At 43.1% G+C, this 12,510-nt stretch overlaps 1 protein-coding gene across 2 annotated transcripts in view; it reads left to right on the top strand.

The window, feature by feature from the left end:
- LOC120932662 (trichohyalin-like) overlaps window positions 1-12,510 on the top strand; it is a 165,472-nt gene that overhangs the window by 109,409 nt on the left and 43,553 nt on the right. For both annotated transcript variants that reach the window (XM_040345205.1, XM_040345214.1), the window contains 2 exons: window positions 3,932-4,195; window positions 6,422-6,484. In XM_040345205.1, the coding sequence (XP_040201139.1) occupies window positions 3,932-4,195; window positions 6,422-6,484 (327 nt within the window). The remainder of the gene's footprint in view (window positions 1-3,931; window positions 4,196-6,421; window positions 6,485-12,510) is intronic.

Here is a 12,510-nt window from a genome sequence, read left to right as displayed (position 1 = left end):
TCTGAATCTCTACAAGAGACGGCCAGAGATAACTTCTATTATAATATTTTTGTTTGAACTGTTTTGGCATATCAGCTGAGAATTGCACTGAGTAATCAGCCTGGAGAGAGGTCTGCACGGCTTCTATAGATACTGTTTTTTGTTTGTTTTGAATTTCCACAAGAGATGGTCAGAGTTAACTTCTAAAATATTTTTGTTTGAATTGTTTTTTGAAACATTTGAATGCAATCACCAATTGAGGAACTCACAATCTACGTGACTATTCCAATATTTTTATTTTTATTTTTATTTCTATTTGCTATATGAGGGCACTCAGCAGGCACTCATTCACATAGAGGAATCACTAGCACACAGCACTTTAATTAACTGTTTGATGGTTGATGAATTCATATATTTATTTATGTCACATTTTTGAAGGTATATCATTTATAAGGTTTATTGAGCAACATTAATCATATTTATGCTTGGTGTGAAGTACAGTCAGTAAGCACACCACACTTATTTTTTGTCACTTATACACATTCTACTAAAATTAACACTATATGTGTACAAACCACATTTTCTCCTACCACATGAGGGGATACACTTTTACAGCTCACATTATTGGGAAGTTGTGAATGCAGGGTACAGATTCTACTTCAGGTAACACTCCCAATTTTAATTGTCAATTAAGGACACAGAAGCATTAATTAATTCTTTACACATATTGCACTTTTTTCTTGTTTCTCCTTACGAAACAGCATTTACTGGTCTCTGGATGCAATATAGGGTCAATATATAAATAGGAAACCTTGGCGGACCTTTACCGCACATCAATAAAAAGGGGGACCTTATATCCTACTGGTGGCTGCACACATGAGCTTAACCAAAGGGAGGAACCCAACACCATATATTTGATTTGAATAATCACTTGCCCATAATTTAGTGCGACATAGCCTAGTACCAGGATAGCAGCGCCACTTTCCCTCGAGCAAATAATATCTAGGTTACGCATAGATCTCCCTAAGATCCGACAGGTGTAAGTGACTTACACCGTCAGATCTTAGGCTGCAATTCTAGGCCGGCCGCTAGGTGGCGATTCCATTGCGGTCGGTGTAGTATATACAAATGACTAGTTACGCCGATTCACGAACGTACACTTTGCTCGTCGCTGTAAATTTACGTTGTTTCCGTAGAGATATGCGGCATAAAACTAAACCTGCCCTCTAGGTGGTCTAGCCAATGTTAAGTATGGTCGTCGTTCCCGCGTTGAAATTTGAAATTTCACGTCGTTTGCGTAAGTCATCCGTGAATGGCGCTGGACGCCATTTACATTAACGTCGAAACCAATGACGTCCTTGCGACGTCATTTAGCGCAATGCACGTCGGGAAATTTTAGGGACAGAGCATGCGCAGTACGTTCGGCACGGGAACGCGCCTAATTTAAATGGTCCCCGTCCCATTTGAATTAGGCGGGCTTGCGCCGGGCGGATTTACGCTACGCCGCCGCAACTTTACAGGCAAGTGCTTTGTGAATCAAGCACTTCCCCGTAAAACTTGCGGCGGTGTAACGTAAATGTAATACGTTATACCGCCGGAGAGTAACCTGATTCTACCTGAATCTGGCCCACAGTTTTTAATCTGGGTCACTGATTTAGTTTTGTAGTCAGTTTTAGTATTGAACTTTTTCCAGTGCAGTTTGTCCATGTTTGGCTTGTTTAGGCTGTCATTAGTTTTTGACATTGTTTCCCCTTATGGCACCTAACATCTAGTATAGAGTATGTCCAATGTATATGATGGTATGCATTTTGTTAGATAGCCCTGAACTTCATAACTTTCAAGCTCCCATCTATTCTTTCTGCTGTGGGCATGCTGGATGCTGAACCCTGGAGTCTGATCCTGTGCTGTATATACACCTAGTATCAAACAGCTGGCCACACACCAATTACATCACTTCCTGCAACAAAGTTTGGTCTACAAAACAGCACAGAGAATAAAAAAAAATTAAACTATTTCAAATAATGGGTTACATCCCATTTAGAATTTAACCCTTTGGGGTGAGAGTGTCCAATTTGAATATCCAAAATGTTTCTCGTCTGGCTAACAGAGTGCCCCTTATGGACTCTCCACTTTCTCTCCAGGGGAGGAGAACTCAGGCAGGGTTGATAAAGTTATAAGGGAAACAAAATGTTACCCCAGCTCCACTGCCAATATAGAAGTCCACGGACATCCCTCCAAATTAATAAATTCAAGTGTTTCCAGTAAAGGGCACTGTTAATTCTACTGTATACAAAGACATTTTAGACAACCATATGCTTCCAGGCCCACCTTAATAGCATCATGGACCCCTGGGAAAAGTAATGCATTGGGATCCCTACCAGCTTGCCCCAATTTACACACCTACTTTCAAGAAATAATGTATAAATAGTTGATAGAATTAAACATATATTCATTAGTACTTTCAATAAAATCGATTTTACAAAAGGAAAACATTCCATATATCAAAGACTAGTCAACACAAAGGGCACAGTACAGGGGGAATGCAGAAGGGCACAGTACAGGGGGGGGGGGGGGGGGGGTCAGGAGGGCACAATACTGGGATCAGGAGGACACAGTATAGGTTACAGGACATGACCATATCGGGACAGTTTAGTAAAAAGCATGACTGTCCCAGCAAATCCAGGACAGTTGGCAAGTATGATGTAATGCAAGATTATTGTGTACCTGGGGCCCCTCGGTGGTGCCCAGGAGTGCCCTTGCATTAAGATGGCCATGTATGCTTCCAACCTCATGGCAACCACGTGGAGAAGGTTATTTTCTGTTTCAGTATGATTGTGCCCCTGAGCACAAAGCCAGGTCCATGAAGACATGTTGGCCCGGATTCACGTAGCACTTACGCTGGCGTATCTCGAGATACGCCGCGTAAGTGTCAATGTGCGCTGTCGTATCTCTGCGCCGTACCTATAGAACTAGATACGCCTGAAAATAGGCTTCCTCCAACCGACGTAACTTTTCTACGCCGGCGTATCTTGGGCGCATATTTACGATGGCCACCTCATTGCAAATATGCAAATGAGGGAGATACGGCGATTCATGAACGTAGTTGCGCCCGGCGCATCATATACGCGGTTCGCGTAAGGCTTACGTCCGGCGCAAAGTTAAGCCTCATAAAGCAGGTGTAAGTCATGTTAAGGTATGGACCAGGGAACAGCCGTCGTATTTTACGTTGTTTACGTAGTAGTACGTGAATAGGGCTTGGCGTAGGTTACGTTCACGTCGTAGGCAGTGATTCGACGTATCTTAAGGAGTATTTCCGACGTATGCGCACTGGGATGCTTCCACGGGACGGCGCATGCGCCGTTCGTTCGGCCCATCATTTGCATGGGGTCACGCATCATTTAAATGGATCACGCCCACTGGCGCAACGTTGGGAGCAAGTGCTTTGTGAATACTGTGCTCGCCGCTCTGCGCTACGTCGGCGTAGCGTATATTCGATACGCTACGCCTGCATAACTATGCGCCGAGGTACGTGAATCCGGGCTGTTTTTTTTTTTGTTTGGTTTGAAGGAATTTAAGTGCCCTGAATAGAGCCAGAGCCCTGACTTCAACTTTATTTGACACCTTCGGGATGATTTTTGAATGCCAATTGTGAAACAGGTCTTCACTTCCTACATCCGTACCTGATCTTACAAATGGGCTTCTAAGTAAATGGACACAAATTCTGACAGACACCAAAATCCTGAAAAAAAACCTTATTAGAAAAATTTATATTTTGTATAGTCAATAGAAAGAGCCAACTTCATAAATGCCAATGGTTTGGAATAGGATGTCCAGTGACCCTCTTATAGGCGTGATGGTCAGGTGCCCACAAACCTTTGGCCAAATAGTCTAATAGTTTAAATGTAATTTCATGACAATGCTTTTCATGCTGCAACATATTTTAACTGTACAGATCCAAGAGGAAGAAGCCATGAAACAGCAAGAAGCCTTTACTCAACAGATTGATGACCTAAGTAGCCAGGTCAGAGATCAGAACACAAGAATAGCTTCTCTGGAAAAGATTCTTTCTGAAAAGGAACTGGACCTGCTGAAACAGAGAGATGTCATATCATTCATGAAGGCTGAAAAAGAAGCCCAGGCATTGGCTACTGAAGCATTAAAGGAGGAGCATGGCAAGCGTATTGCTGAACTGCAGATCCATCATCTACAGGATAGGGTAATGCTTGGCTAATAAAATAAAACAATAAACCTATAGGCCCGTATTCACAAAGCACTTGCGCCGACGTATCTCAAGATACGCCGACGTAAGTGCAAATGTGCGCCGTCGTATCTGTGCGCCGGACCCACAAACTAACATACACCTAAAAACAGGCTTCATCCCGCCGACGTAACTTGCCTACGCCGGCGTAGGGTGGGCGCACATTTACGCCGGACGCATGGTGGCGCTGCCATTGATTCAAATATGCAAATTAGGAAAATACAGCGATTCACGAACCTGCGCGCGCCCGACGCAGGCTACGAGAGGTGCGCGTAAGTTGTACGTCCGGCGTAAAGTTAAGCCCCATAAAGGAGGTGTAACTCAGCAGCAGACATGTAAAGGTCTGCTTCAGGGAACACAAGCCGGCGTATTTTACGTTGGACGTGTGTCTGGATGGGCGTAGATTACGTTCATGGCGTAGGCAGTGATCCGCCGTATCTTAGGCAGTTGTTCTGACGTGAAAAATGCCCATTTTTCACATTGAGAAAACTGCTCTGGAGCCTACACACGACATTTTTCTCGTCGTGAAAAACGGTCGTGTGTACGCGGCATTAGCGAAGTAGATTGTCTATGTACAAGCTAGTAGATGACACACAGTATCATCAAACAGTAAAGGGTCACTAAAGGAATTTTTTTTTGCTTCCTTTACCTTACTGCAGTTCTGGTTTCATGTCCTCATTGTTCGTTTTTGCTTTGATGTTGCTGTAATACCTCTCTGTTCTGGACACTTCCTGGTTGGCTGTTTCCTGATGACCACTGTACTGGGAGATTTCTCACTGTGGTCACTAATCAAGGAGGTGTGATTACTGTGTGTCTAAAACCCCTCAGCACCAATCCAGTTTCGTTTTACAAACCATCACTACCCTCTATTGCATGGGTGCTCAACCTGTGGCTCTCCAGCTGTTGCGGAACTACAATTCCCATGAGGCATTGCAAGCCGCTGACAGGTACAAGCATGTCTCCCAAAGGCTGAGGTATTATGGGAATTGTAGTTTTGCAACAGCTGGAGAGCCACAGGTTGAGCACCCATGCTGGATCTCTGGCTCTGTACATCAGAGAACAACAGCAAAAACAAAACTAAACTGCAGGCACATTATATGATTGGTTTTTATCTATTTTTAATCATTTTTAAAAGGAATCAGTTAACTATTATTAGCTAGATTCAGGTAGGGGCGCGCAACTTTAAGGCGGCGTAGCGTATCGTATTTACGCTATGCCGCCTTAAGTCAGAGAGGCAAGTACTGTATTCACAAAGTACTTGCCTCCTAACTTACGGCGGCGTAGCGTAAATGCGGCGGGCGCAAGCGCGCCTAATTCAAAATAGGCTGAGGGGTCGTGTTTTATGATAATTTGGTTTGACCTGACGTGATTGACGTTTTTTTGGAACGCACATGCGCCCTCCGCCTACATTTCCCAGTGTGCATTGCGGCTAAGTACGCCGCACGGTCCTATTGATTTCGACGTGGACGTAAATGACGTAAATCCCTATTCACGGATGACTTACGCAAACTACGTAAAATTTTCGAATTTCGACGCGGGAACGGCGGCCATACTTTAACATTACTATTCCAACTATTTGATGGAATAACTTTAGGCTTGATAAAGCGTTACGTAAACGTCGTATCTGTACTGCATCGGCCGGGCGTACATTCGTGAATAGGCGTATCTAGTGATTTACATATTCTACGCCGACCGCAATGGAAGCGCCACCTAGCGGCCAGCCTAAATATTGCACCCTAAGATAGGACGGCGCAAGCCGTCGTATCTTAGATAGGTTTAAGTGTATCTCTGTTTGAGAATACACTTAAACTTAGGTCGGCGCAGATTCCGAGTTAGGTCAGCGTACTGATACGCCGACCTAACTCTATGTGAATCTAGCTATAAGTCTCTATACCCTGTAACCAGTCATTTCAGCAAAAAAATGTTTTTCCTTTAGTGACCCTTTAAGTCAAGTACTGTACTTGTGTGACTTTTAGGTTAGCAGTCACACTTTGTTCTTTAATCTGTTGTATATTGTTTTGACTATATCACATGCTAAAACAAGGTGCAAGTTGTTTCTTTCTATATGCATTGTCGTGTTATGACACAAATATACTAAAACTATATGACTGCCTCGCTTCTATCATTTTATTGCACTTCACAGTACACAAAACTTAATATAAAGCTTTTTTTTCATTTATTCAGGAGGCACACATTGCAAAACTGAAGGAGGAAATTCAAAATCAAAACCAGAAAGAGCTCCAACAGGTAACTGGTTTACAATAATTCTACCTGCATATCTTCCAGTTACAAATGTAACAGGATAACAGTCTGTGTACATAGTGCAAAGGCATGAAAGAGACAGGATGAGATGACGGGTGCAACGACAAATCATGGGGTCCCAAAGAAAAATGTTAATGCCAGTCGGTGACCTCTCCCTGTGGCACCTGGTATTGTCATCTGTGACATGTTAGGCCGGGTACACACGGACAAACATGTACGGTGAAAGCGGTCCGTCGGACCGTTTTCACCGTACATGTCTGCCAGAGGGCTTCTGTACGATGGTTGTACACACCATCGTACAGAAGTCCGCGCGTAAACAATACGCGAGGCGTGTCCGCGGTGTTGCCGCGCCGATGACGCGGTGTCGCTGCGACAATGACGCGGCGACGTGGGCGGCCCGCCTTTAAAATGCTTCCACGCATGCGTCGAAGTCATTCGACGCATGCGAGGGACGGCGGGCGCCTGGACATGTACGGTAGGTCTGTACTGACGACCGTACATGTCCGAGCGGGCAGGATTCCAGCGGACTGTTTTAAAACAAGTCCAGGAATATTTGTCCGCTGGGAAAAGGCCCGGCGGGCAAATGTTTGCTGGAATTCGGCCTGCTCGCGCCCACACACGACCAAACATGTCTGCTGAAACTGGCCCGCGGACCAGTTTCAGCAGACATGTTTGGTCGTGAGTATGGGGCCTTACAGGTAGGTAGGTAGGCCTATAACAAGAATTGTAGTACAAACAATAAAAATAACCACCAAGTCCTGCACACAGGTATTCTACAATGGAACCTTGGTTTACGAGTAACGCGGTTAACGAGCGCGTTGAAAGACGAGTAACTTTTTTTTTTTAAATCGTGACTCGGTTTGCGAATGTTGTCTCGCAAAACAAGCAGAATTCAAGCTAATGGGGTGTGCAGTACCACATTTGGCCAGAGGTGCCTGTGACACTTGGAGCTGAGATCAGCCGACCTGTCCCCACGTATTTGCAAGGCTCTCTGGCGCCCCCCACCTCTGGCCACATGTGGTATTGCATGCCATAGAAGTCAATGCGGAACAAATTATCTTCATTTCCATTGACTTCTATAAAGAAACTCGCTTTGATATGGGAGTGCTTTGGATTACAAGCATTCTCCTGGAACTGCTCGTAATGCAAGGTTCCACTGTATATCAGCTGTCTGATCAGGGTTTACATTTATCGATTTTTTACTACATTGGACATACGGGTTAATTTCAGAGTGGCTTGGCTGTAGTAGACGTAGCGGGGGCAATAAATCTACAATGCTAAGACAGCTGAACAAATGCTCCTTGCTAAGCAAAGGGGGATCTGAGACTAGTGGTGATCCTGAAGATTCCTCCTGTGTATCTGACTGTATGTTGGCCATATTTTCTAAAGTCCTCTCTGTCACCTTGATAAAAGTGAACTATGTACCCCTGAAACATTGGTAAAAAGCTGCTTTTTTTTCTCTTTCAGTAAATGATCTTCAAAGGGACTTTTTAAATGCGCTGCCCATGTTTTACTTTAGCTTTTGTGGTATCACTGGATGCTTGCCACTCTGTTTGTATCTAGGCTTTCAAGGAGTTAAGTCTTGTACACGCGATTGGATTTTCCGAAGGGAATTGTGTGATGACAGGCTGTTGCCGGAAAATCCGACCATTTGTACGCTCCATCAGACAATTGTTGTCAGATTTTCTGCAGACAAATGTTGGATGGGAGGCTTTAAAATTTTCAATGAATGACGGCCTGTTGTCGGATTTTACGAGCGTGTGTACTCAAGTCGTCGGACAAAAGTCCAAAGAACAAACACGCATGCTCGGAAGCAATGCTTACCAAACACAACATTTGCAGAAGGTGCCCAAAGGGTGGCGCTAAAGAGCTGAAAAGCCACGTAGTACGTCACTACGTTTGTGTTTGTTGACCGACAATTGTGTGCCAGTTGTATGCAAGACAAGTTCCTGGCCAATGCCCTTCAGACAAAAGTCCTATGCTTTGTCTGCGGAAAATCCGATCATTTGTACAAGGCTTTAGTGTGGGATGAATTTCTAACAAAGACTATGTTTACTGCCCTGATTACTGAGACACTCTTAGGTCTTTTAGTATACAAATAGCCCAATGTCATTCTAATGCCTCGTACACACGGCCGGACTTTCCGAGAAAAAAGTCAGATGGGCTTTTTTTTCTCGGAAAGTCCGACCGTGTGTAGCCTCCATCTGACTTTTTTGGTCGGAAGTCCGACAGACCTCAGATAGAGAATCTGTTCTCTTTTTGTCCGTCAGACTTCCAACCAGCGTACGGCGGACTTTTGCACGGTCCAAAGTCCGGCCGTGTGTACGAGGCATAACAAGAATTGAGGGCCAGATCCAGAGAGAGAGTACGCCGGCGTATCTACTGATACGCCGGCGTACTTTCAAATTTCCCGCGTCGTATCTTTAGTTTGAATCCTCAAACCAAGATACGACGGCATCTGAGTTTGATTCGACAGGCGTACGGCTTCGTACGCCTTCGGATCGTAGATGCAATACTTCGGCGTTCGCTGGGTGGAGTTCGCGTCGTTTTCCGCCTCGGGTATGCTAATTAGCTATTTCCGACGATCCACGAACGTACGCGCGGCCGTCGCATTCTCTTACGTCGTCTCTAGTCGGCTTTTTCTGGCTTATAGTTAAAGCTGCTATTTTGCGGCGTATAAATAGACTTGCCATGTTAAGTATGGCCTTAGTTCCCGCGTCGAAATTTGAATTTTTTATTTTTTTTGCGTCGTCCGTGAATAGGGATGGACGTAATTCACGTCTAAGTTAAAAAAATGACGTTGCTGCGATGTCATTTAGCGCAATGCACGGCGGGAAATTTTGAAACGGAGCATGCGCAGTTCATTCTGGCGCGGGGACTCGTGTTAATTTAAATGAATCACGCCCCCTAATCGCCGATTTGAATTCCGCCGCTAAAGATACACTACGCCGCCGTAACTTACGGCGCAAATTCGTTGTGGATTTGAAACAAAGCCAAGTAAGTTACGGCGGCGTAGCGTATCTTAGATAAGCTGCGCCGGTGCCGATCTATGTGGATCTGGCCCTCTGTGTCTTATTTCCCTTCCTGAATTCTGTTAATCGGTGTCCCATCCATGGCTGCCCACAGTCCAAAAATACATTGGACATGCAACCATTTTTATTTCCCCTCTGATCACCACCTCCCACTCATAGTAGGCTTTTAAGAATGTCTCTTATTACTCCCTTTTTCTAAAACGTCCTTTTCAGATGCCATCATACATTCACCAGTTCTTTCAAGGAAAAAATATGGCCAAAGCATCATAGGAGTGCGCAATTCTGCACTACTGTGTCCCAGATTCAGCTGACAGCGGGCTAAAGCTGATATCACAGAGCCGGACAATAATGTCGGGATCCACCTGAGCCAGCCTCTCTTGCCCCCTGCACAGTCCAGCGACCCACTGAGCACTGGAGGGGCAGACAGAGAGCCGGTGACTAACACTGGCTTTCTGCTCACTGAAGCGGTCTTTGATAAGATTGGGAATAATGCCCGCAGCCATCTAGATGAGTATGCATGTTTGTTTTTTGTGAACCCATACTTCTCTATTAAGAACACACTCCAAACTCATCATTTCTATAAGTCTTATAACCTAGATTCCTTCTCCCGTCATCCTATTTTCCTGAAATCTGCTATCACTTCACTGTTATCACAAACACATCCCCTGTGTCTAGCTCTCCTTTAAATCTAAGATGGTTATCTATTGTAGAATGCAGTTCTTTTTTTTTTTTCAACTATACATTTTTTATTATATCAATAAAATAGTACATACATACAGCAAAAGCATAAATGACAGAGTTGCAGTACAAACAAAACAGCAGAGATATAATCAGTTCTGTAAAGGCTGTGCTTGTAAACATGGTACGGGCCTTGATGACCTAGACCAGTCTACCCCAACTGGGTTCTAACTGTAGGACTGGAAGGACATCACGATAAGTAATGGTACAGCCTGTACTATAGAAAGAGTAAAAATAAATAAATAAAGATAAAAATAAAAGTAAAATAAATACAAACAAAATATCCACTATAAACTAATAAAATATTCATTGCTCTACACCTGCATACTGCTTAATACTAAGCATAAATGTTTTCAAAAACTCAAGTAGAAATTAAATATTGCAATCTTTTAAATAGGCGGAGGCTCTATGATGTGTTAGCCATGTTTTCCATTTTTTCCTAAAAGAGGGGATTGTGTGGTTTTTATAAGCTAGCATCAGCTCGAATTGAGCTTGGGTATTCACTCTATTTATAACCGTGGAAATATTAGGTGCTTCTGTGGATTTCCATAGTTTAGTAACAGTTAGTCTCGAGGCTATCAAGATATGGGTCACGACAGTTCTATAAATGGTAGGGTATATCTCCAGGTCAATGCCCAGTAAAGCTGAGGCAGGTGTAAGCGTAAGCAGGTTGCCTGTGAAATTTGCTATGAAGGATGATATTGAGTTCCAAAAGCTTCTCAGTGATTTGCAACTCCAAAGAGTGTGTAGGTTTCCAGTTTGTTCTTTGCACCTCCAACAAATGTCGGACATTGTAGGGTAGATTTTAGATAGCCTGTAGGGAGTTAGATACCATCTATTGGTAATTTTTTGGGCGTTATCCCAATGTTCGATGCATGAAGATGCATTCTTAATTGTCTGGAATGATTTTTTCCATTGATCCCAGGAAAAGGATACGTCTAAGTTTTTTTCCCATTTTATCATATGAGTGTTTTTTTCAACTGGCTGGGATGAAAGTATGTTATAGAAGTATGAAATACCTTTTTTAACGTAATCCCTTTGTTGGGATAAATAATCCCAGATTAACGATGGTATCTCTATCGTATTTTCCGGGTTAAAATCCCTCAGACGCTTACACCTTCCCAGCTTGCACAAAGTGACATTTTTATAATTCAGGGGGAGGTTAACGTAAAGATAATATCCCTGTTTGATCCAATCGTCTACTGACATACGGATTTTGCAGTAGTTAATAATTTCTGTAGGGAGGTATAATTTAGATTTATTTCCTAACTGTCTAGATTTAGAAAGTATGTGTTTCCATGCAAATAGTGTGGCCTTAATACTTAATAGATTGGGATTGACTACTTTTGGGAGTACAATATTAGCTAATGCTAGGGTGTATAAATCGGAGGCCTTGGTAGAATCTTGTTCTATGTTCAACCATAGTTTATCTTTCTGGGGGGAGAACCAATATTTCATTTGATCTAGTATTGCTGCATAATAGTAATTCCTGATGTCAGGTAAGTTCATACCACCATGAGCCGTAATGGAGGTAAGAATGGAAAAGGCTACCCTTGTTTTTTTTTTTATTCCAAATAAACTGTCTCAGTTTAATGTTTAGTTGCTTGAAGAATTTAGCGGGAATTGGGATAGGAAGGCATCTAAAGTAATATATGATCTTTGGTAATGTTTGCATTTTGAATGCAGCTATTTTCCCGACCCATGATAATTGAATTTTTTGCATTTTCGATAGGTCGCCATTAATTTGTTCTATGAGGGGGGGAAGTTAACATCATAAATTTTGGCTGGCAGTGGTGCAAGTCGAATTCCTAAGTACTTTACCGAGTTGTTATTCCATATGAATCCAAACTTTGATTTAAGGCTGACTGTTAATGGAGTAGGGATATTTATGGGTAATATGTAACATTTATTTATGTTGATTTTGTAGTATGAGACTTCCTTAAATTTTTCTAGTGCATTAATTACTGAAGGTAAGGATAATTCAGGATCGGCCAGAGTCAGTATAATGTCATCAGCGAAAAGGCCCAACTTGTGTTCATCCTGACCAATCGCAATGCCTTTGATATCTGGGGAAGAGCGAATATATTCCGCTAGGGGTTCTATTGCAAGGGAAAAAATCAGTGGGGATCTGGTCCCGTTGGTTAGTGTGAAAGTTCTAGAAAGCATACCTGAGGAAAAAACTTTAGCAGTGGGATGAGTATATAATGCCATAATAGCAGAGTGTATAAATCCTTCAAGGCC

This window comes from Rana temporaria, chromosome 1, assembly GCF_905171775.1.
Source record: "Rana temporaria chromosome 1, aRanTem1.1, whole genome shotgun sequence".
Classification (NCBI taxonomy): Eukaryota; Metazoa; Chordata; class Amphibia; order Anura; family Ranidae; genus Rana; species Rana temporaria.
Note: the sequence above shows the minus strand (reverse complement) of the source record. Positions and strands in the feature narration are given on the sequence as shown.